The sequence below is a fragment of the Terrapene carolina genome, unplaced genomic scaffold (assembly GCF_002925995.2).
Source record: "Terrapene carolina triunguis isolate 2854851 unplaced genomic scaffold, T_m_triunguis-2.0 Scaffold714, whole genome shotgun sequence".
Classification (NCBI taxonomy): Eukaryota; Metazoa; Chordata; order Testudines; family Emydidae; genus Terrapene; species Terrapene triunguis.
Genome location: NW_020665065.1, coordinates 6,255,392 through 6,281,069, shown reverse-complemented (window position 1 = coordinate 6,281,069; position 25,678 = coordinate 6,255,392). Strand labels below are relative to the sequence as shown.

Sequence of the window (25,678 nt, the reverse complement as noted above, 5' to 3'; positions counted from 1 at the left end):
TACATAAGCCAGTAAGTGAACACTTCAATCTCCCTGGTCATTCTATTACAGATTTAAAAGTCACTATCATTGAACAAAAAAAACTTCAGAAACAGACTTCAAAGAGAAACAGCAGAACTAAAATTCATTTGCAAATTTAACACCATTAATCTGGGCTTGAATAGGGACTGGCTGGCTTATTACAGAAGCAGCTTTTCCTCTCCTGGAATTGACACCTCCTCATCCATTATTGGGAGTGGACTACATCCACCCTGATTGAATTGGCCCTGTCAACACTGGTTCTCCACTTGCGAAGTAACTCCCTGCTCTCCATGTGTCAGTATATAATGCCTGCATCTGTAACTTTCACTCTATGCATCTGAAGAAGTGAGGTTTTTACCCACGAAAGCTTATGCCCAAATAAATCTGTTAGTCTTTAAGGTGCCACCAGACTCCTTGTTGTTTTTGTAGATACAGACTAACACGGCTACCCCCTGATTCTTGAAATGTAAGGGTCATGATGGCCTATCATAAAGCCCTCAATCATTTGCCTATTATAACCCAAGTTTGAAAGTGTGGCCGCAGATACTTGTGTCAATATTATGAAGGAAGGTCATAATAATCAAAGAAAAATCTTTACCTGTCTCCATGGCAGACTTCCTGTCTCTTCCTCCCATCAAATGAAACCCATGCTGTGTTCCTGGCATCAGGGGACAGCATGATCTGAGGAAGAGAAAAGCAGAAGACTCAAGAATGAAATAATAAGAGCTTTTGTAGCTAAAGGGCAAAGAGGAAGCACTCCCCTGAATATTACACTTTTGTTATTACTCTTCAGTGATCTAATTGTACTGAAATTTAGCTTCCTCTCCTGCCATTTTTTACTGAAAGGTTTGGCATATTATGAATAAAAGTTTAATATTTTATATACAATTTACTTCATGTGCAACATATATGTCCCCTTGTTATATGTACATTGGAGCCTTTTCCTAATGATGGCAATAAGCTGATTTACCAAAGGCATTCCAGTTACAAAAGACTTTAGCTTGATATAAAAGTCAATACATGACCCAATTCAATGAGATGAGATTATGAGATTCTCCACAGAACAGAGTCTAATCTGCATTCTAGAATAATAAATTTGAATTTTGATGCAGGGTGAATCTAAGGCTTGCAAATTTAAGACAGTTTTTCTTTTAAATAAGAGATGCCATGAAGTGATCAACTACCACCATAACAGCATTATCATCTACTGTGTAGATAATTGTGGGTTTATAGAGATGCCATTAATAAGCAACAAATCCATGAAATAAAAACTTACCATTTCTTTAAACTCCACCCAGCATGCTCACTCTCCTGGCCACATTTTCTGCCCCACACCCCTCTAAGAAATAGCCCAAGACTTCCATATTATAGATTACTATACAACTGTTTCAGTTATATAAATTAATAAACACAAAACACCTGGCATTTTTTTGAACTCAAAAATGTATTTGTGAAAACAAAATCCACTCTGTACCAAGACCTTGCCTGCCAAATTTTTCTGCAGAACTATATTTAAGCACAGTAGTAAAAGACAAAGAGTTTATAACAGATGTGCTAATACCACTTTCACTACACACCCGTGAAAGACTTTTGACACTAGGGTCTGATCCTTCACTGCCTTTCACCTTGTGTAGTCATCTACATCTATGCAAAATGGATATAAAACACTATTACTAATTAGAATGGTAGTGTATTTACACCCACTTTGCATAGGTACAGATGACTATATAGGGTGCAAGTCAGTGGAGACTCATGGTCTAGAAGTTTATTCTTCTAAACAAGTATACGTTGCTTCAAGAGTACTTGACAAAGTTCTACAGTATTCAGTCATGTTTTGGCATGGTGGATAATAATGAACACATTCAACAGTTATCTCCATAAGTTTCTAACTTTAAAAAATGAAGGAACACAATTTAACCTTGAGCTCAACTCCTGCAGGAACAACAATGGGTCTGAAGGACAGTGAGTGAGGGCAGATTGGGGTGATCATTATTGCAGGAACATTTGGATGAATCATTGATGCTCCCGCTGCAGCCGCATAAGCTGTGCTACCAGTTGGTGTGGAGACGATCACGCCTGTGAAGGGAACAAGAGTTTTATCCGTGTGGCTGCTTGGCTCGATGCTGTTATTTAAAAGGAGGCTAAGAAACAGGACTGTTGCACTTCCTTCATTTGAAAATACTTAAAAAAAAAAAAAAAAAAAAAAAAAGTTCTTTCTGACTTTAGTCATTAGCTGGATTTCTCCTCCACTCAACACAGGTGTAGTAGAGGCTGGAATTTTTAGCTAAATGCTTTAAAAGATTGCTTATAAAAAGTTAAATTGGTGAAATAGAAAGGCCTAAACCACCAACTCGCATTTCATATGACAGATGTGGTAATAAACACATGACCGCGAGCCAGAAACATCTTTCCCAATCCTAGCACTGACACAGACTACACCTCTACAGCCTTGGGCGAGTCATGTAAAACTACTGTGCCTCAGCTTGCCCCTTTGTATAATGCAGATAATATTTACTTTTCTTAGAGGGATAGGAGGATTAATGTTTCTGAAGAGTTTTGCAGGTGAAGTGCTAATATTAAATAAGTAGTGACTTCATCAAAAGATCTTAAGATTTCAGCAAACTCAGACATTCAACTCCAGGATCTTTCCCAACCGTCTTCCCCCTCCCCCCCTTGCCTTTTGTCCCTAATTCCCCTACACAAACAAGTGGTGACTTGACACTAGGCCTCCACATAATAAGATACCATCTGTAAGCCTCTTTTCTGCTTTCAGTGCTGCTCTATGGACTGCAACAATTGTCTAAATGAAACTCACCACTCCTCTGCACACCTAGTTTTCAACAACCCAGGAGCAGAAGCCAAGGCCTTGATTTCTACCTCATAAAACAACGCACCCTTTTTTAAAAAAGTAGGAGCAACCTAAATAAGAGCTGATTACCTCATACTGTTAAGGCAGGAACAGGCTGTAAGCTTTTTGATTATGAAATGGCCTTACCGTCACCTTGAACTGTGGTTATGAGATGTCCATCTAGAAAAACATCCACATTGGAAAGGTAGGAGGAAGGACCTCGATCCACAACAACTTCATTTAGGACCTGACATAATGTACAATACCACTAGTTAGTTATTTCCCTGGCAGCATAATATTTGACAAGTGATCAGTTAAGTATGTCTCCCAGATCTTTGAAAGGTTAACACCCCCCCCCCCCACCCCATTACAATGTCAGTCTAGCTTAGTCTTGGAGAGACATACTTTTGTTTTAGTGATCACCAGTTGTAAGGATTATTTGGTGCAGTGGATCAAAAATTACTTTCCAAAAGCCAGTTTCCATTAGCGTTGATAGATTTTCCCTTTGCTTATATGAATTAGTGGGAGATTCAGTGGTAAAGATTACTCTAAGTAATTTCTTGGTTTTCAAAAAGTAAGGAAACCTCTGGTGCAGATACAGAATATTACAAAAATTAAACACAATGAGGTTGCTTCTGCACACTCCACCCACCCTTTTTTCATTAGCTTTAGTAACCATTCTGGAAATTATGTGGAATCAGATATCATAGGTGTCATAATACTGGGTTAATATAATTGGGTGTAGATACAGTACACAAAAGAGAACTGGAGATTATCTCAAGTGAAGAGTGAATTATTTCTTAGTTCTTTTGCTTATTTCCCATTTTATGCTATTCAGACCTGATATTGCATGATGTGCTTGCCCATTTCCATCTCTAGACTTGTAGAGATCACTCCATTTTCTTCAATACCATTTTGTATCAATGTCTTCTTCTCTCTGTGTTCCTTTACTACTTTCACTTTCAGTCTGCTCCGGAGAACAAGCGCTGCATTGCCTATAAGAAAAAAATAAGTGAAGAAAAACAAATACCACACACACACACACACACACACACACTAGAGTGGCACCTACTACATTATCAGGAACTGCACTATTTTCACAGCAAGCTGGTAGCATTCACTGTGAAATGTTTCCCCCCATTTTTCAGTTGCTAATAACGTTCTCAAGTTTCTTTTGCAGGAGAATTTTCCATCCTTTGTCTTAATTAAAAATAAAAATTTTTTTGTAGGACTGAGCAAAACTTGAGTCAAATTTGAATAACAAGCATAAAAACCCACTTTCCCCCATATATTCTAATGAGAAATCTGAGAATTTACATGTACATAACCTAAAGCAGCTGAAGATAGAAACTTTGTAGTTGGCTTGTTTGATAATCCTCAGGGAGATGTAAGTAAGACAAGCATGAAGACAATCAGTTCATTTTTAAAAAGGTATGAACTATGAAAGACAACAATTTAGCAACATGAGAATTCTGTTAACATGTTTGGATGTCTTAATTTTGGGGTGCAAGCTGAGCAGCTGTATTTCCCAGCGACCAGTGGCATCAGTTTTTTTTATTTTATTTTATTTCAAACACAATTTAAATACCAAGAACTACTGTAAATGCAACTTTGAGGTTGAGAAATCAAGCACTTAAGAGTCAAACTTCAAAAGTTAAGAATTTTCCTTCAGTGCTAACTCAGTCACACACATTTTTCCATACTCCATGTAAACTTGAACGGTTTACTATTTAACATATCAATATAATTGGCTATATTAGAGTCACAAAATAACATTCTAGAAGAAACTTTAATTTTTTGCATTTTCTGACTTTTGGATGCTTGATTTCTTACCATTTTAACATGGTATTGTTTACAAAAACAGAGAAGTTACAGGTGGTTGGGTCATCTAGCGTATGTCCATGCCATTAGATCTAGGTTTTTGCATTTTATACTCAAATTGTGCAAAACATTAGTTCTATATTCTTTCCTTACACACCATAACCAAGAAGTGATTTCTGGACCATTCCAACTTTACAAATAAGTGAGGAAAACAATATTGAAAGTTAATAAAATATCTATGTATTTATTTTTGATAGTTCAGCTGAGTCCTATTTTAAAGAAAAACTCTAACAAGACAAATAAAGGATAACTCTCTAAAAAGCAGCAAAGACATTAGAAGACTTACCTTCTATAACTTGAGTAACTTGGGACTGAAAGTTCTCAAAGTTAAAGGGGGCAAGAAATCCAAGAGATCCCAGATGAAAAGCCATAACTGGAGGTACGCTACCCTGTCAATAGAAAGAAGAATTGGGAAGCTGTTAAATGTTGCACAAATCAAACAGTTATGTTATTTCCATGCTTTTTAATGTGTAAGAGGTACCATATTACAGCCCAATCTGTCTGCAAATATCTTAATTACGGGTTTTACTTCAGTTGTGCATAATAGTAAAAACAAAAGGTATAATTCACCTAAGTAGCTCTCATGCTTTTTGGATGAGAAGGGGAGACTTGGCAGGAGCAGAATAAAATAAACACAACATGGCAGAAAACTTCAAGACTGTTTCTAACATATAGAGGACTTGTTTAGGGAGAGGACCTCTAATAATTATTCCCTATAGGACTCACCTGAAAAAGTGAAGAAGCATAAAGCAAGGTACCATCTCCTCCCAGGCATATGATAAAGTCTATCTGATTGGAGATATCATCATAATCTAGAGGATAACATTGACAATAAAGGTTTAATTTACATAATGTATCAAAGGTTTAAATTTATGGATGTAAATTTGGTGCAGCACACTGATGCTAATTTACAAGTGTAAATAATTGACAGCAGGCTATCAAAACAACAGCTACATGGGTTTATCAAGAATAGGTTTCCATCAGACAATTCTGATTCATTTGAATGGATCACTAAGGAAACAGGATTAAAAGGCAGTAAACCTAGATTTTAAAAAAATCATTACTGTACCTTCTCTGAAAGTGCAAAATTTCTTCTTCACTGGTCCAAAATTATCATCATTAACTATGGCTGGGTCTTCTAGCACTTTTTTTTCTACATAAACTATCATGTTGTTCTCCTAAAAGAAGCATAATTATTTACTAAAAAAAAAATCTGCTAATGAAATGACAAGTGCCTGACCCTCAGCAATATTCTATTAGTTTAAAACACATAATGATGTAAAATATTACAAGACTGATTGCCTACTTCTGTATGTATTGTTACAATCCTGTAGCATTTAAGCATTACACTTATTGTCATATGAAGGCCACATAACGATTGAATTAATGACACTAAACTTTGGAATTTTCATTACATGCTTGTGATATGGTAATGTTTGCTAATATTTTTCTCAAGGCATAATGAAATGAATATTTTACCCTATACATCTATGTTAAAGAAGCAGATTCCTTTAAGCTAAATTAAGCTGAGCTCTTATAGCAAGAGAGTCACTTGTTTTAAAGTTTAACAATTTATTATTTCTGTTGTTCTCTATATGTATTGACTTATTTATTCATTCATTCATTATTTATTTGAATTACCTCAGTAAGATATACACAGAGTTCTTTAAAAGGCTGGAGCAGACTGGCATCGCGAATCTTTTTGATAACAAGGACACTCTTTGGAGGTTTGTTCCATGTCAACCGCTGACTTGCTGGGTCCTGAATATGCCTGTGGAGGGAAATCAACAGTATAATTATTATATGTGGGAAAATGGATTGTAATTTCATGACCATCAAGTTAACAGTCCCCTTTAGTCAAAGTATGCTGGACTAAAAGAGAGATGAATAAATCATGAAAAACCTTAATACGATAGCTAAATTTAATCTAGTAAAGAGATCAGATTGGCTACAATGCAACGCCACACCAGCTTTCAGCAAATATGTGATTGCACTTTTCATTGAGAACATTCTGTTCAGTCTTTATTAAGAAAACGTTCTAAGTTTTAATCATGAGAGGTCCAGAAAGATGCAACTAAACAATTATACAGTGATTTATAATTAAAGCGGTTTTCTTGGAGCCAAACAGCACTGCTTTATACTGTATAGGGTTCTGACTAGAGGGACCATTTTTCTGCCCCAGTATAGCAATTCTTATTTCCCCACTGAGTTGACAGACTCAAGTAATATTAAGGTGCCCACTCCTGCAGGTTCAAACATGCTAGAGAAGTTTGAGAACATGGGTCCTTTGTTTCTGCTGGGAGCATAATGATAGCTACTAAAGTCCTTTCTTGAACTACAAATCACTCCACTAAGGGTGGTGTCTACACAGCAAGTAGGTACCCATGGCTGGCCCATGCCAGCTGACTTAGGCTAGGGTCGCGAGGCTGTTTCATAGCTGTGTAGACTTCTGGGCTTGGCTTCCAGCCCAAGCTCTGGGAACCTCCCGCCTTGCAGGTCCCACAGCCAGGGCTGCAGCCTGAGCCCAGAAGTCTACACAGCCCTGAAACAGCCCTGCAGCCCAAGCCCCATGAGTCAAAGTCGGTTGGCACGGGCCACCCACAGGTGTGTAGTTGCTGTGTAGACATACCCTAACAGACTTCCAGCAACTGTGCTCCCCTGTCTCTTGCATTAGAGGCCATTCCACTTGGACTATCAGAGTGGAGAAGCATTCAACTGTAAATCTGAGAGCGCAGAAACATGAAAGACTACCTATGCTTTTCATCCAACACTATAATATTCAGCATGGGTCTATATCAATCTAAAGAACAGTAAACAGTTTTCTCTCAATTATTTTAAAGGTATGTTTCCCTTAGTATTTTGATACAGCCACTCCAATTTACATACCAAGCTTCAGCCAAAACCATTTATAGCTCAATTTTAAATCCTACAGATCATCAATCCTACAGTTTTTCTTCAGACTTGAACAAAGCCATCAAATTCATCCAAAACAGCAGTAGAGTAAAAAGAGGGAAAGCATTTTAATCAATGAGACTCTCAATCTGAAATAAGTAAAACCAAAACTTGTCAAGAGTTGTAAAGGGAAGTTTTAAATATTTCAGCTCTAGTCTGGGAAGTTCCCTACGTAAACATTTTATATTTCCTCTTCAGAGATATTACAATAGTGCTATTCAGAAGGAATAACTAATTAGCTTAGTTAAACAGCTGTTCAAGTTATTCTATTCCTACACAAAAACTTCACTAAGGTTCTTGCTGTATGAGAGTGCATATTTTCCTTTAAAAAAAGACTTTTACTGTCCAATTCACTTGTCAAACTCACTTCTAATTTTACAGAAACAACCTTAGCCTCAGATCTAATCTAACAATTAGACCAATATAACTTTTTGTGGATTTTTTGGGAGGGAAAAATCTGTAATGGAACCTCAATTGTAACCCTAAATATGAGGCAACAACTGTGGCTCCATAATACATTTAGCTGATTTAGGGACCACATCTACATTCTGCTCTATTTCTTTAGCATGAATGTCTAAAGCTAAGTAAATAATTTCATACTTGTGCTTAGCAGTTTATAAGCATCTCATCTTTTTCCACATGCTGTAGATGTAATCTAGGCAGAAAAGTGGATTAATGCAAATGCTGAACAAGCCAAATTTGCAAATAGATTTGGAATCGCCATCTTTTGGAAGATCGAGGGTTAAAACAAACACAGCTGTTTTATACCTCCTGGCATCTCCAACATACATAGGATCAAAGTTTCATTAAGCTATCCTGAACTGCAAAATAAAAGCTGAAAAGATCAGCTCCTATATCCAGAATTGCTTATACGTATATTGTATGTAGATATATAGCATTAACTACAGACTGTAGTGAGATACCGAAACACCAAGTACATAGTCACTGACAAACAGTACTGTATTTTTTTTTATATAGATGTAACAGAATGTAAAGGTGAGAACAGGGATCAGAACTCATGTACCCCATACCACCTACAAGGCCTTCAGTTTCCTCCATCCTTTTCTCCCCTATGTTTAATCCTATTAGATGTTTCAGTTTTGAAGACAAAGTATTTAGTTTCAAAGGTTATCACAAACTAAAGTAACTACACACTTTCAAATCTCCTCCAATTTCAGCATCCAACTACTAACTGAACTGTTTTTAAAAATAAATCCTGAAGGAGTAAGGAACTGAACAATGAAGAAAAGTCACAAGCAGCACATTTGAGATTAATTTTTAATTGCTGCAAAAACAATTGTAAAGGGAAAAGGGATTCAAATTTTACAAGTCATTTTCAACATTAATGACCACGAAGGAAACAGTATTGTTTCTCTTCTACACATTTTCAGAAAGTAAATTAGAATATCCTCATATCTGTAACAGAGAGCGACAGGATAAAGACATTTCAACATAATCAGGCTGGTTCTCTGTCAGCTGTAAGAACTGCAGATTGTATCATTACCATGTCACTTAGTAATCTGAGAACACACCAGAACTCATATGGACTTTATTCAAACAAACAAGACAAACAGCTTATTATTTCACTGTACTCACCATTTCCATGGAATTCTATTAAATGAGGGATCATTCATAACATGCTTAAAGATTTTCATGGCTTTCTTCAAATGTCGTGCAAGTGCTCGAGAGAAAACTCCAGAAAAGGCCTTGACCTAATCATTTTTAACTGAACTGCTACCTTAAACAAATCATTTTTGTCTGAAGTAGATATCCAGTTGAATGTTTCAAATAGTCCTGATAAAATGTTTTTGCTGCTTCACAGAAAAATTCCTTATCAAAGTGCTACAAAAAAGTATTTAGACGCATCGTAATGTCTTTCATTGGCAAAAACCCCATTCAAAAAAGTTTAACTGAGCCTAAAAGCTACCAAAAATATAGTATTTAAACAAAAATACAGTATTTGATTTCATTAAAATTTATTCCATTCAGTCATTTCAATAGCTTTTCCACAAACTCACTCTTCAATTCTGTCAAACACTAGCAATGTAAAAAGACTCAGATTTTGTGCTTTTATACCAACTGCTGCCTTTGCACTCTATTCTAGGATTTTCTGTTACATTTCTCTTGCTGAAAGTATTTTAAATGACAATCTGGAAAAAAATCTGACTTTAAAAATACAATTCTTAAAAGCTGAAACTATCATTTACAGTTTAGATTTCTAAACAGCCTTTCTCTCGTGTGACCTGAGAATGTCCTTATCTCCCCAGCAATTCTGAACACTGCATGAGCTGTCTTTTTCTTGGCAATCAGAGTGCTCTTAGTACTGCCTACAGTCTCTGTACTGGACTAATCTTGACATGCTATCATTATATTGTACAGCTCTGAGTCAGCCCATGGGGAGGAGTATATTTGCCACAATCAGGTGGTGAAATACATGATGTAAGCAAAATTTTAAACAAATTACAATCAGAGCCACAGACTCCTGTTGACAGAGGGCGAAAGGAAGTTAAAGACCTGCCTACACATTACAATTTCCTCCACACCCTCACTGGAAAAATCACCAACACACTGCGGAAAAATTACTACTTTAAATGCACATTTAAAAATCCAGATCACTTCACTTTGTAAATTTTTAAATTAAAAATTAGAACAACAGTGCACCCACCAACTTATTTTAAAGAGATATTTACCAAGATGGTTAGTCCAAATTGGTATTTATCTTCTCTCATATCCCACTCCTATTTACCAAATTAGGAATGAATTCAGTGTCTGCTCAAGAGAAATAGGCATTATTTTTATGCTATGCAACTGATGTCCACAGGCCGACACCACCTGAATAATTGAAGTAATGCCTTGTTTCTGCACTAACTTTACCAGCAGAGCATGAGATAGGCAAAATTGCCTGGTTGAGCTTAGTTTCACCTACAGCAGGTGTCACAGGCAAAACGCTTCAATTCATGAGCATGCACCTACAGTATTGTAACTCTAGAACTATCAGCTTGAAACTAAGACGCACAGGGGAAGTGTTTACCACACTATGATACCAATTAGCAGTTTCTGCACTTTACAATGCCTATGCAAATCTTTGTGTCCCCCCAGTCTTTAAATGGAGAAAAATGCCAGTTTATAGGTAGAGTAACACAAGAATGCCAACAGTAAAGAATAAAATAAAGGATGAGAAAGAAATCGGGTAAAACCACCAACAGCCTCAATTTTCAAACATCTACTACTCCTCAAATTCACATAATATTGCGATTCTTTTCAGAAAACAATTCTCTCCATTATAACTTTAAACTTCAAATCAATGAAGAAGGATTCCATCACTATCAGATAGTATTGTGCTAAAAAAAGAATCCCTTCCAATGAAGCTCAATCTCCATCAGTGACAAAAGTCAGGGCTGCCGGAGGGGGGGGGGGCAAGTGGGGCAATTTGCCCCAGGCCCCACAGGGACCCCCACGAGAATATAGTAGTCTATCGTATTGCAACTTTTTTTTATGGAAGGGACCCCCAAAATTGCTTTGCCCCAGGCCCCCTGAATCCTCTGGGCGGCCCTGACAAAAGTTCTTTTCTATGTAATTCACATCAGATACCAAGAATTACAGATTATGTGTGATTTCCCAGAATATAACTAATGTACTTAATACTGTTTGAATTCCCTGCATTATTCTAAGTGAAATGGCTCATGCCCTTTGCCAACTGGAAATAAACTTATTGGAAAATTGGCAATGTGGGCCATAAATATACCCTATATATAAATAAGGACAAGTTGTTACAAGTTATTCAGTTGTAATTCTGCTAAGAAGCTAAAAACCAAAGAATCCTGACAAATGTATCTTTAGAGAAGCTGTACTACGAGATCAAACTATTTTAGAAATACATTAAGATTACTTATTTAATTGAGGTATTACATATTTTGATTAAATAAACCATCAAATGCTTAGGTATGAAATTTAGAATAATTTTGCCAAGCCACATTTATATCCTCCAATTCTGGATCTTTAACCTCCAATACAAAGCCAGTTTTCACCAGTCTAGAAAAGAATACTATCAGAGTGTGGCAGTCTATGACCACAATAATGGCAGTGCAACATGCTGCAGTGGGTCAGACCTACGACAATTCATTAAAAAAAAAAAAAAAAAAACCAAAAAACTAAAAAAACAAAAAAAACAAAAAAAATGTTTATAAACAAAAAAAAAAAATAGAAAAAACCAAAAAAAATAAAAAAAAAAAAAAAAAAAAATAGCTAAGTTGCTATAAAAGCAACAATTGCATTATAAACTTTTTAAACACAAAGCATTAATAGAGGAAACTTGGAGGTAACTTGACTACAGCAATACAAACAAAGCCACTACAGAAAATTTGCTAGAGAAACAGAGACTAAAACAAAACTGCATAACCTTGGACATGAAGGGACATTGTCAATTTGAAAGCTAGTTAATTTTTTAGAAAATTAGTTAAAAGCAGTTCAGGTACTACACCTGCCCTCTGCATTCACCAGGACTTCCAACTTTGCTAACAATGTTTAAGGCAGGAAGTTTTTGGAGAGTGCTGGGGACAACTTCCTGGTGCAAGTGTTGGAGGAATCAACTAGGGCAAGCAGGGAAGAAATGGTAAGAGAAGTAGAAGTGGGTGGCAACCTGGGCAGCAGTGACCATGAGATGGTCGAGTTCAGGATCCTGACAAAAGGAAGAAAGGAGAGCAGCAGAATACGGACCCTGGACTTCAAAAAGCAGACTTTGACTCCCTCAGGGAATTGATGGGCAGGATCCCCTGGGAGGCTAATATGAGGGGGAAAGGAGTCCACGAGAGCTGGCTGTATTTTAAAGAAGCATTATTGAGGGAGCAGGAACAAACCATCCCAATGTGCAGAAAGAATAGCAAATATCGCAGGCGACCAAGTTGGCTTAACAGAGAAATCTTCGGTGAGCTTAAATACAAAAGGAAGCTTACAAGAAGTGGAAACTTGGACAGATGCCTAGAGAGGACTATAAAAATATTGCTCGAGCATGCAGGGGTGTAATCAGGAAGGCCAAAGCACAATTAGAGTTGCAGCTAGCAAGGGATCTGAAGAGTAACAAGAAGGATTTCTACAGGTATGTCAGCAACAAGAAGGTAGTCAGGGAAAATGTGGGACCCTTACTGAACCTAGTGACAGATGATGTGGATAAAGCTGAAGTACTCAATGCTTTTTTTTGCCTCGGTCTTCACAGACAAGGTCAGCTCCCAGACTGCTACACTGGGCAGCACAGCATGGGGAGGAGGTGAGCAGCCCTCAGTGGTGAAAGAACAGGATAAGGACTATTTAGAAAAGCAGGACATACACAAGTCCATGGGTCCGCATCTAATGTATCCAAGGGTGCTGAGGGAGTTGGCTGATATGATTGCAGAGCTGGGAAGAAAGTGGTGTATTCCTGAAACACTTTGTTAAAGCAACCCCTAAAGAAATATAACCCAGATAACTGGCTGCTGTCAGTAACAGCACAAGAAAAGCTAGTTAAACATGGGGAGAAGCAGAAATATGACTGAGAGATACTGCGTAAGTGTGATTTTTAAGTTGACAAAAAAATATGAATCACAAAGAGATATAAGGTGGGTATACCAATGACTTTACAAGACTGTATTTATATGTTTTTCCAAATCACAAAGATTAAGCCAATAGGCACACTGATTTTACTTTTAAGAGTCCAGTTCAATATACACTATCTGTCCTCTTCACAAGATGATTTTTCAGGGCTTGTGTGGTGCAAATGGTACATAGATTTTTGGCTGCATCAGACCCTACACAGGCACTTCTTAAGCTAACTGAAAAAATCTTTGTTTAAGCACCGGGTAAAATACAGTGGATATTGATTAAAAAGACAGACCAAGATATTCTCCTGAACGTAGGACGATAATACTGTGCATCTGAAAAAGAGGTACTTACATTATAGTTTTAGGGTTTTGCAGCATACATGCCTTTGGTCCAAATGTGGTCACTGGGCATGGTCCATGCAAGGAGCGTGTCCTCCTGAAAAATGAAACACATGTAAGGAATGCGGAATATAATTCATTCCTACTTCATTATCCAAATTACCTGTGTCTTTGAAGTAGTTATGGTAAAAAAGAAGGGTGGGGGAAATTACACTTCTAAAGTCTCAGTATGCAGCTGATCAGCAAGTCAGTGTAATTCTACACAAATAAAGTTAAAATGCAGTTGCTGGTATCTACAGGGCTGCATTTGAGCACCATATGTTGACTTCAGTGATTATTGCAGTTGAAGCATTAGTAAAAGCTCATCTAGTCTGTGTATAGCATGTAGAAATACTACTACCCTTCTAGTATCCTAGTACTGTACCAAACAGACTTACTTGACTTGTTCCAGCTTCACCTCCATTCCCTACACAGGAAACACCACAACTCAATAATGCCAGAGTGACAGTGAAGTTTCCCCTACACAGTTCTGCCAGTGCACGTCAATCCTGACCCGCAACATTCCTGTTATTTCAGTCCTGGTTTTTCCTGAGCAAAGGCTAGTAGATGTGCTGTTATGTAATGGGACAAAAGTCCACTAGAGATAGTAGGTGAAGATCAAACTCACTTGACTGTGACAATCAAGTCTTGAGCATAAAAACGAAAGACTAAAATCAACAATATAAACTTCAAATTCTTCTTGACAGTGTGAAAAGTGAAAGCATACATTGTTAAAAAACTAAACTCCCATATCAGAATTAAAAATACATAATTCTTGAAAGTCAACTTTTAGGGGTTTTTTTCCCAAACTACTGTAAAGAATATGAATGACTAGTAGACAGGTTTTTCCAATCACACAACATGAATCCTAAACCAATACTTAAGCAACAACCACCAACAATAAGAATCTAGAGCAGGGGTAGGCAACCTACGGCACGCGTGCCAAAGGCGGAACGCGAGCTGATTTTCAGTGGCACTCACACTGCCCAGGTCCTGGCCACCAGTCCGGGGGGCTCTGCATTTTAATTTAATTTTAAATGAAGCTTCTTAAACATTTTAAATACCTTATTTACTTTATATACAACAGTTTAGTTATATATTATAGATTTATAGAAAGAGACCTTCTAAAAACGTTAAAATGTTTTACTGGCATGCGAAACTTTAAATTAGAGTGAATAAATGAAGACTCGGCACACCACTTCTGAAAGGTTGCCGACCCCTGATATAGAGAATTAAAGAGTGTTCAGCTGTTGGATCGACCAGGTGATTACAGCTTTTTAGGTAGTGCAGCAAAGTTCCTGAAGTTACAGCACAACATTAAGACACTACGCTACCTGAGACTCTCAGCGAATTTTTGAAGAAGGCTTTACTAAAAGACAAGCAAAACAGCGCATATATTCCAGTTGTAATATTGCCCAGCAAAACAAACAAACAAACAAAAAACAACGTCTGTGTTCTGTCTTTGTTATATAGTTCAATAGTTTCATGGCCTTCACTAAACATTTTGCAACAGAACAAGTGTGCCTAGTTAAATATTTAAAATGCTAAGAAGGAAAGCTACCAGGGCTTCCTTCATACCGGATCTTAGGACATATGCACTTTAAATGATAAAAGTATTTTAGCACAAATTAAGTGTTCTCCAAACAAACAACATACAAAACAGCTGTAGATACACATTCAGAACTTCAAAGCCAAAGACCAAAACCTATTCTTTCATATCTTTTTATTTTCTCAGGCCATGCTCCAGGGAGACACTGCAGTAACTGGTAGTTTTTATGATTAGACAGCTGTAAAGACTGCCTTGAATCAGTTCCCAAAGGACTTCAGTCCATATAACCACAAACACATTCATCCTAATTCAGCACACTTGTTTCCTAATTTTCTTAAAACACTACACCTTTGTTAAAGCAGATCCTACAGAAAAGGCAATAGTATCCAATTTTAGAACTAATAAGCTATGCAAAATGATTGATACATATTGTATAGATACACAACACCCACCCCTAAAAATATATTCTTAACAGGTATGCATATTTAAAAAGTACCCTATGTTTTAAACTGAGACATGCAGTGTGATCCTTGATAACCATTTTTGATAAAATTCACCATGCCTGGATACATTTTCAGGTCTTCGGCAATGTAAAAGCCAAAATGATTTAATCCCCGTTGTATTAATTTAGATGGAATAAATGGACCAAAGGTGTTAACATAACTTAATCTATGTCCCTTTCTCTGGCCCAGTCTGGTCAGGACATCCCTCAGGATTAGAATAAAAAAAGGTCCAGACACTGAGAAGATAGTGGGGGTGCCAGACATGATGGTGAAGCTTGCTCAGTAGCTTTGGTTTGTTCTCCTTCAGTGTTCTTCCTTTACCCACCCAGCCCCTCCAAAAAAAAATTTCTTTTAAGGATCCAAAAAGTGAGTGATGGGTAGAATAGCCCATCCCCTCATTATTTTGTCCACCAATTAGGCCTAATATCCGACACACCAATTTTGGTTCATTAACTTTTGGCTCCACATATCGGTTTTTAACAAGCATAACTTCAACAGTCCTTGGATTAAATCAATGTGGCATCTTTGGTTTTGACTAATCCAGTTTCTCTGGTTCTCATCCACATCTGTTATTATAGATTGTGACATTTTATAATTTAGACTCACTTCTTACAAATTGAACTCATGATTAGGGTAAATTTGTAGGCCTTATTATCACAACAGCCCCAATCCTGCAAACACTTAGGCACTTTAAACATTAAATCAACGGGACTGCTCATGGTAGTAAAGTTAAGCATGTGTATATTTGCAGTATCAGGGCCTTGTGCATGTCCTGAATTACTAGTATTTTTCTTACAAGAGTTTTGTTTGGCACGTTAAAAAAAAGCTTCCTTTTCTCTCCATCACCAGCCACTGAAAGAATTCTTGCATAGTCAAAGGCTAAAGAAGCCAAATTAAGTGCAACTTCTGATAATTAACTGAATTATTATGTGGAAAAATACTATAAAATGATGCAGACAGGTGGCCAATGACTAGAGAAATCTTTCAGTACCATCACCACTGAGAAATAGTGGATTGGAATTATGCAATCACGTTTAAAGGAGGGCACATGGAGATACATAGAATATCAAATGCAAAAAATTCCTACTTTACCATCAATCTGTCTTGTTTGTTTGTTAACATTAATCTTTCCATCAACTGCACTATGACAAAGGCAGTAACTAGTTGATTTACACAGTTTGTAAAGGAATCCCAAATGAGGGGAAAAAACAAACAAAATTCACAATTTCTGGATTCAGCAATATTAGCATTTTCTCTCTAGTATAAGGGGAGGAAGGCAAGTGATGGAGAGTTGATACACACACTTTTCTGCTGTGGACATTCTAGTCCCAAACCAATTTTTAAAAAATTATTATTTGTTGATAGTCTGTGGTCAAATCACGTGAACAGATTGTATGGAATTTAAGAATGAATATGTCGGCATGTCACAGAGCCAGTAGACTTTTGATTGATAAAATATAAAACTGCATTTCAATAGCATTTTTCAGAGGATCAAAGTGCTTTACAAACATAAGCAAAGCCTAACATTGGCTAGATACCCATTTAAAGATTAACTTCAGGCACAGAGAGGTTATATAACTTATCAAGGTGTCACAGAAAGTTAATGGCACAACTGGAAATATAATTTAGTAATCTTGGTTGCCATTAGGGTCAAATGAGCTCCCAACCCATTTAGAAATAGAGTGACTTGACAAAAAATAAATGTGGCAGTGAAGATTGGATGAAATTTTCATGGCATCTCAAGACTGATCTAGATAGTATCAAATGTGATGATGTTTCGGAGATAGTAATAGGCCAATTTGGAGGCCTGGGAAAATGTGTCTACACCTGCAGCAGTGGATTTCAGAGCCTGGTTCAACAGACTCAAACTTGTGCTACAGTGTTAAAAACAGCCACACAGATGTTCTTACTCTGGGTCTGAAACCCACTCCACTCCCCAAGTTTCAGAACCTGAGCAGGGGCATCTACATGGCTATTTTTAGCACTGCAGTGTGAGCTCAAGTCTGTAGAACCCGGGCTCTGAGAACTGCTGTCATGGGGGGTTATTTTGGCAATGAAGACATGCCCTAAGAAGCATAAAGGACAGCATGTGCAGGATTAAGCCAAACACAGGATATGAGTCGACAGTGTGCCCTTGTTGCCAAGAAGGCTAACGGCATTTTGGGCTGTATAAGTAGAAGCATTGCCAGCAGATCGAGGGACATGATCATTCCCCGCTATTCGACATTGGTGAGGCCTCATCTGGAGTACTGTGTCCAGCTTTGGGCTCCACACTACAAGAAGGATGTGGAAAAATTGGAAAGAGTCCAGCGGAGGTCAACAAAAATGATTAGGGGGCTGGAGCACATGACTTACGAGGAGAGGCTGAGGGAACTGGGATTGTTTAGTCTGCAGAAGAGAAGAATGAGGAGTGATCTGATAGCTGCTTTCAACTACCTGAAAGTGGGTTCCAAAGAGGATGGATCTAGACTGTTCTCAGTGGTAGCAGATGACAGAACAAGGAGTAATGGTCTCAAGTTGCAGTGGGGGAGGTTTAGGTTGGATATTAGGAAAAACTTTTTCACTAGGACGGTGGTGAAGCACTGGAATAGCTTACCTCGGTAGGTGGTGGAATCTCCATCCTTAGAGGTTTTTAAGGCCAGGCTTGACAAAGCCCTGGCTGGGATGATTTAGTTGGGGATTGGTCCTGCTTTGAGCACGGGGTTGGACTTGATGACCGCCTGAGGTCCCTTCTAACCCTGATATTCTATGATTCTATGACCCCCCTACAGAGTCCCATTACCGTTGCATCCAGAACCCCCCAACAAGCCCCCGTGCATCCAGATTCCCCCCGCACCTGGATCCCCCACTGAGCTGCCCACACCCAGATTGCCCCACATAGAACCCTCTCAACCCATACCTTAACCCCCACACATATTAAGCCCCTCCACACTTGGATCCTGCCTTGCTGAGCCTGCCTGACCACACCTGGTGCACCTGGCACAGAGGGGCAGGGTCCAGGGGTGTGTCAGGGTTGGGTGCAGTCTCACCACTGAGTCTGTGTCCGGGGGGGGGGGGGGGGGGGGGGGGGGGGGGGGGGGGGGGGGGGGGGGAGAGAAGGGGAAAGGGAAGGGGGGCAGGGAGAGCTGCACAGTTATGGGGGGGAAGAGAAGGGGAAAGGGAAGGGGGGCAGGGGGAGCTGCACAGTTATCTCCCACCTCTGTGCAGCCAGTGGCCTGTACTCCCCAGTACCATGCTGGAGCCTCCACATTTATTTGACAAATAAAATTTGCAGAATGCCCACAGGAGTAAAAGACTGCTGCCGAGGGGCTTGGTTGTCAGACCATCAGAAATGCCTCCAGGGCCAGAAAACTTCTATAAGCACTGGTTCTGGCTCAGAAATTGGAAAAAAACAGATTCCTAATTTTTCAGCAAATGAAATGCTGAAGAACCCAGCTTTCTAAGCATTTTTATGCAGGTGACCATGAGTCCCTTGGTCCTTATTGTGAAGTAAAAGCAACATAAAGCTAAGACAGGCAGGGTGTGGAGATCAAGAAAGACTTTTTCCTTGCAACTTTTATTTTGAGTAAATATTCGCCAACCATTACATATTACTTTATCCCATAATTCATTCATATAATCTAAGAGGTGTATTTATTTCCTCAGCCTCAAAGAGTTGAGGCAGTAACTTGCAAAACTTTGCAGAGTAAGATACCAAACATACCCAAATGAGTGAAGAATTGGGGCAAGCATTTCCAGTGTAATTGCAAAAGGTTCTGATTTTTGTTTTGTACATTTAATAGAAGGATTAGATTAACTATTCTTGCATTACACCTCCAATGGAAATTTGAGTTCTGAATTTCAATTTAGCCTCAAACAAAAAGGGGCATGGTCTAGTGGCCTGAATGTGGGACTAATACCAGTTCTAACACAAGTTTACCTTGGAGAAGTCACAACCTTTCTGCCTCAGCTTCCACCCGCCTCCCCCAACCTGTAAAATGTGGATAAAGTTTACCTACCTCCCATATCTATTGGAACAATTAGCTAATGATTGTAAAGCACTATGTAAATGTTACCATAAGCATTATAGTCATTCCCACTGAAAAGTGACAACAGGGAAATATGCCTCTCCTGTTCCTGATTAATTCATGTAATGTGCTGACTCATTCCCAGCCCCAGAGAATTTACGATCTGCCAAAATACAAAATTAGATGAACAGTGGAAGAAAGAGATACAACATACAAGCAAGTGATTGTGGTGACATCCTGTTATTTCCACATTTTTAAAAAAGTTTGAATAAAATTTGTATTCTACTAACAAAAACAAATATAACAATTTCCCCCTTTCCAGCAGGCCAATAAAACTGCATTTGTTGATATCAGAGACACATGATGGGTGAAGTAATATCTCTTATTGGACCAACTTCTGTTGGTGAAAAAGACAACTTTTGAGTTTACACAGAACTCTTCTTCAAGGTGACTTAACTGATGTGTCAGTACAATGTATTAGTATAAATTTCAAGCATTGCTGAGCCTATCGGAGGAGGAGACATTAACAGATATTTTTATACTTATCCTTATTTATTCTATTAGCAAGAAGAAAAACAAACATACAAGGACTTTAATTACACTATTTCTGAATAGTATATTAAGGATGAACAAGAATTACAAGTATATGTAGGGGAATGAAGGCAGCACTGATAAAAAGTCTCCATACATTTTGAAATGATCATATTTTAAATTAGGATAGTAAACTATTCCCTTGCCTATGTCCCCTCCCACAGCTTCCACTCCACTCAAATTCCTCCCCCCCCACCCCAATTGTTCTGTCCCTTTCACCTGCATATTTTATCAAACCTTAAAGAGTGGCATGAAAGAAACTCCTTCCTGCTCCTCCTACAAAGGGCAACCTCTAAATACCTCTGTTCCCACATGGCATTCAAGCAATGAAAGTTATACACAACTCTACGTGTTTGCAGTATTACAACATTGTGCACTGTATGGATTTGTATCTTTAAGGACCTGATCCTGCATGCTGGATCATAACCTCAACTCCTGTGGCATTCATTGAGAATAGAAGCAGCTCAGAAGCTTAGAGGATCAGATCCTCAACTCTGATGAAGAAATTCATATTTGATACAATTTACCCAAATGTACAGCACCATGTACATCTTTCTAAGGCACTATATAATTAAAATAGGTTTTAGGTAAGGGTGTTATCAGGATCGAATACATGTGCCATTTAATCAAAGGATAAGATTCTTTTATTAAGTGAATAGAGATAAGAAGGTATTACTAACATTTTCTATTCTATTTATAATGTACTAATGTGCTTTAGAAATGTATTGAACTGTGTGGAGAGAGAGCCTGCTAAGTTGATACATAGAGAGAAGTACTCAGTTACAAATACTGCACAGCAAATCTAAGATAATTTTAATTTGACATTTTACAAATTCCTTTGAACTGGTGGTGAAAGTATCACAAAACCAGCCAAAGAGTGACTTAATTAATGAAATATCTTTTTAAGTAGTAAACCTCATTCAAACCACGAATGGATATATATCCCTGACTGCAAAGATAGATTGTAGTTTCAGAGCAATTTCTATCCATCAGAGAGCAAGCTAAACAAAAGAAAATGGAAACAAATTAAGAAATGTGTGTCCAATAGAAAAAAAGCAGGTTTCCTAACTAAAAAAAATAAAATAAATAATGACTTGGAAATATTCACACCTAGAAAGAGAGCAGAATTTAGGCAAACTGGCCTTTTACTCATGTAGACTAATATTAGGTGTTTAAAATCCTATGAACACAATCAAATTTCTGCACTTAAATGCTATTAATTATAGGATACATTTCTACATAAATACTTTGTTTTCTTATATTGTACTATGCAGTCCATAGGCAATAACAGGAAACTCCAAGCATTAAAAGGTTTCCACTGACCCTGCAAGAACATCCTCCAAAAATTTTTAAGTACATTAGCTTTATGTCCCTAAAGAAACTCCACAGAAGCTGCACTTGTTAGAAAACATTTAATTAGCTTACAGTCTGTTTTGAGATCCTCCTGTCTTTGATTTGGGATTCCCTCTCCCCCAACCCCTTTTTCCCCACCCTTATAGTCTCACCTACAAATGCTCCACATTGCAGCAACAATACTGCTAGCAACACAGTTTGGATGGGGGAGACAATCCTCTCTGGTAAGCAGCTCCTTTAGAATCTTGTCCATGCCCCTCAGGCATCTGGAGGGTCAGAGTTCATTAGTGCGAGGTACTCCCTCCCTCCCTCGGCAAAGCATACTGCCTCCACAGTACAGTCTTTACCTGCCATTGTTGGTCTGAGGAATGCCACACCAGAAGTTAAATCCAGGTTCCCCATGTGACAGAAGATCATACTAGTAGGTTAACAATCTGGTTCGAGGAAGGCAATAGACTATGATTTTTGAATAAAATGACTTCTGTGCCATCACCCATTACTATACAGCTGAATGCATCCAACCAGGTTCTTCTTACCATGTATGCTAACTCTAAGTGGAGCTGTGCGAAAGAACTGGTATCAAGTCCAGCTCTGCTCCTATAATTTAAGGAAGCCTGAACCTTCCTTTTGGATTATATTACTATCAAGCTATTAAATTAATGTATCTCAATGTCACAATTTGTTCCATACTTCATTTTTGTAAGGTGTGTAGAACGGGAAGTTGGATCCTTTGCATGATGGTTGACTTAAAACTGACAACAATGAAACAAATTGTATCTATCTACTCTGTAAAACACTACAGACCTCTGTTAAATAAAGCCACATGTATCCTTGTAAAATTGTCCCTATAAAGAACTTGCCAGAACTAGAAAAATTACTTGAACGCCTGTATACCTATTTTCTCAGTTATGGGCAAGTTCTTTTAGTATATTATAAACACTGCAGCTATGCACTGCATCCACAATTCCTATGCTTTGTAAGAAAAAAAATGTGAAAAGCTATTACTAGGTTCAAAATTCTCTCTTGAAGCCAGCAGATGATATACCGATGACTTTTTTTCCTTGGTAACATACTTCTAATCTCAGGAGCTATTTAAGGGTTACCTCACTATATAAATAGAGACTAGAAAAGCAAACATAAAACTTGGGTAAATTTCACTTTTGCCCTACTTCTACAAAAGCAGGAAACTTCCTGCTCATTCAGAAAGAATCATCAGCATAGAAGATTCAAGTCTAGTTTATTTCATACCTGAATTCTTTGGTGCTTCCAAGGGCTGGTGAAGCAGACAAACTGCGGGTCTTAGCCCGACCCCGGATAGGGTTAGCACAGCTCCAATCCTCATCATCATGACATGCTGAGCAATGAAAAGCAGATTCAGAGCTCTCATCATCTTTACTGATACAAACGTTTTCTTGTTCTGTCTCCATGGTGGAAGTAAAGGAACTTCAGCTGGGGGAAATACAGCTTCCTTTGGGGAAAGAAGAAGTATGATTTTACTTTATTTCAAATTTTGGAGAGTAACAAACCACAAATTAAATGGACGCTATCTAAGTTCATAGGCATAGAACATGACACACACTTCTCAAGCTATTCTTGAAGAGATTCCCACCCTGCAGGGAATTTCAGTGCTCTGCCAAATCACAAGAAAGAAACCGGCAGTAGAATGGAGGGATTGAGTGAAGTGCATGTGTGTTAATGATGCCGGTTACCTGGGTTGTTTAGGGCCACTTTCGGCTGCAATTTTAAGACCATTACAATCCTATTTTAAAGAGTTGGTAACCACTTTCTGTTATAAAAGGAATACTGGACAAAAGCCAAAAGTCATTCTTAGAAGTAACATATCAAAATCTGCAATTACTATTGTATACTGGATTCATCCTCATCAGGTAAGCGGGACAGATGGGCATCCCTAAGTTGCAATGTACAATACACTTGGTCTTAAGAGCATTTTTAGTAACTGTGAATCCAGACAAGGGGGAACAAGGCATCACATTATGCAGTCCAATACTTTTTTCTACCAAAGCAACGTTATTAGCCCGATATCTCTGTGACCAACAACAAAGCTGTGGAGCAAATGAACAAGAACTAAAAAATTTGGTTAAACAGTTCCAGAACACTGAACTACAGTGGAAGGAATGGACCTGCTAAAGTAAAAAAATTAAAACATTTTGAGAGAATTTGGATAGTTTACTGAAACTATATATATATATATATATATATATATATATTATATAAAAACAAAAACAAAAACAAACAAAAAAAAAAACACACAACCCTGTGATTAGTTTGGGATCTCTATTCTTCTTGTTGCTCCCACCACTTCCAGCAATGTAACTTCAGGCACAGCTCCCATCTGAGACTCAGGCCTGGTCTACACTACGACTTTAATTCGGATTTAGCTGCGTTAATCCGAATTAACCCTTCACCCGTCCACACTACAGAGCCAGTTAATTCGAATTAAAGGGCACTTAAAATCGATTTCTGTACTCCACCTCGACGAGCGGAGTAGCGCCAAAATCGATTTTGTTAATTCGAATTAGGGTTAGTGTGGCCGCACACCACCGAATTAATGTGGTTAAATTAATGGGGTAGTGTGGCCGCACACGACCGAATTAATGTGGTTAAAAACCGAATTAATGTGCTTAGTGTGGCCGCGCACAATCGAATTTATACAACCTGTTTCCCAAATTCGAATTATCTAAATTCGGATTAATCCCGTAGTGTAGACATACCCTAAGCAACTAGCAGAATGTCAGGAACAGCATTGCTGTGGACCTGAAAAAGGAACTCTAAGTGGACTGACTTTCTTAAAACCCTATTTAGAGAAGGTGGGGCCCTGCCAGGCACACAAGTCTCAAGTCTGAGCATATAGTTTTACACGGGGTAGATTTCTAGCCTTTAAAAAAAAAAAAAAAAAAAACACGAATTTCAAGAAGACAAAACTGGCATTGATGCCAACTCTACTGAACACAAGAATAAAGTATGAAATAATCCTGCACTGTCAGGGAAATAAATGGATAAAATGATCTACTAGGTCTTTCCCACCTTCAAGATCGATGAGTCTACCAATCTGTTAACAGAACTTCCTTCTGAAAGTCTGCTACAACATCAATATATATTTTTAGTCACATTTGGTAGATAACGAGTTACATACGAGTAGCTTCTCTACATAAAACATTATACACTTCCTCCTTAGAGAATGTAATATAACAATGGAATAAGCCAACTCATTTTAAGTCCTTGAAATGTTTACTTTCCCCACAAATGTTAAGAATCTACATTTGCGCATATCCATATCTGAATATAGCTGATGAAGAATCCTTCTCTATATATAAACAGCAAACAAATTTCAGTTTAAAAAGGGAATCTAATCTAAGGATAAACAGCGATTAAAATAATTAAGCTTGGATTAATATTTTATACTTACTCTTTAATAAGATCAACAGAAAATATGTTATCTTGCTATAATATTTGAAGGATTACACTTTTACAACTGCACCTCCTTTTAAACAGATTTCCTAGTACATACTGTGAAGAATGTGATAGTATGGCATATCAATTAGGAAAGACTAATAAACTAGGGAGGTAAAATATTAAACGGTAAGCATTAGTCTTACCAGTTAACCTACCCTAACTATTAACCCCCAGCCTCTCTCCCTTTAATTGGTTAACCAGTTAAACTATATAATTGTAAGCATTTAAATGGTTAATTTTTAAAACAATATTTACATCCCTATGGTAAACAAATATGCTAATAATAGTAATTTGCAGTGATATAGCTGTGCTGATCCCAGGATATTAGAGAAACAAGGTGGGTGAGGTAATATCTTTCCTTCACCCACACAAGTTGGTCCAATAAGACAAGCTTTCGAACTTACACAGAGCTCTTCTTTGGGTCTAGGAAAGGTACTCAGAGTGTATTTTCACACAACTTGTCTTTCTAATGATAGTAAAGATACTTTGACATCCTATAGCACAGTGGTCTCCAACCTTTTTAAGCACAAAATCACTTTTTGAATTTA

At 37.8% G+C, this 25,678-nt stretch overlaps 1 protein-coding gene across 2 annotated transcripts in view; it reads right to left on the bottom strand.

Annotated features, from left to right (window-relative positions):
• NADK (NAD kinase) overlaps positions 1–25,678 on the bottom strand; it is a 36,517-nt gene that overhangs the window by 5,001 nt on the left and 5,838 nt on the right. Inside the window, exons 2-11 of one of the 2 annotated variants that reach the window (XM_026660007.2) lie at positions 22,905–23,124; positions 13,628–13,711; positions 6,392–6,521; positions 5,820–5,928; positions 5,477–5,562; positions 5,037–5,139; positions 3,710–3,864; positions 3,017–3,116; positions 1,940–2,097; positions 620–702 (exon numbers count right to left, since the gene is read on the bottom strand). In XM_026660007.2, coding sequence (XP_026515792.1) covers positions 620–702; positions 1,940–2,097; positions 3,017–3,116; positions 3,710–3,864; positions 5,037–5,139; positions 5,477–5,562; positions 5,820–5,928; positions 6,392–6,521; positions 13,628–13,711; positions 22,905–23,083 — 1,187 coding nt within the window. In that variant the 5' untranslated portion in view covers positions 23,084–23,124. Of the gene's footprint in view, positions 1–619; positions 703–1,939; positions 2,098–3,016; positions 3,117–3,709; positions 3,865–5,036; positions 5,140–5,476; positions 5,563–5,819; positions 5,929–6,391; positions 6,522–13,627; positions 13,712–14,051; positions 14,162–22,904; positions 23,125–25,678 lie in introns of those variants that run through there. The other variant, XM_024201697.2, reaches the window with a different exon arrangement.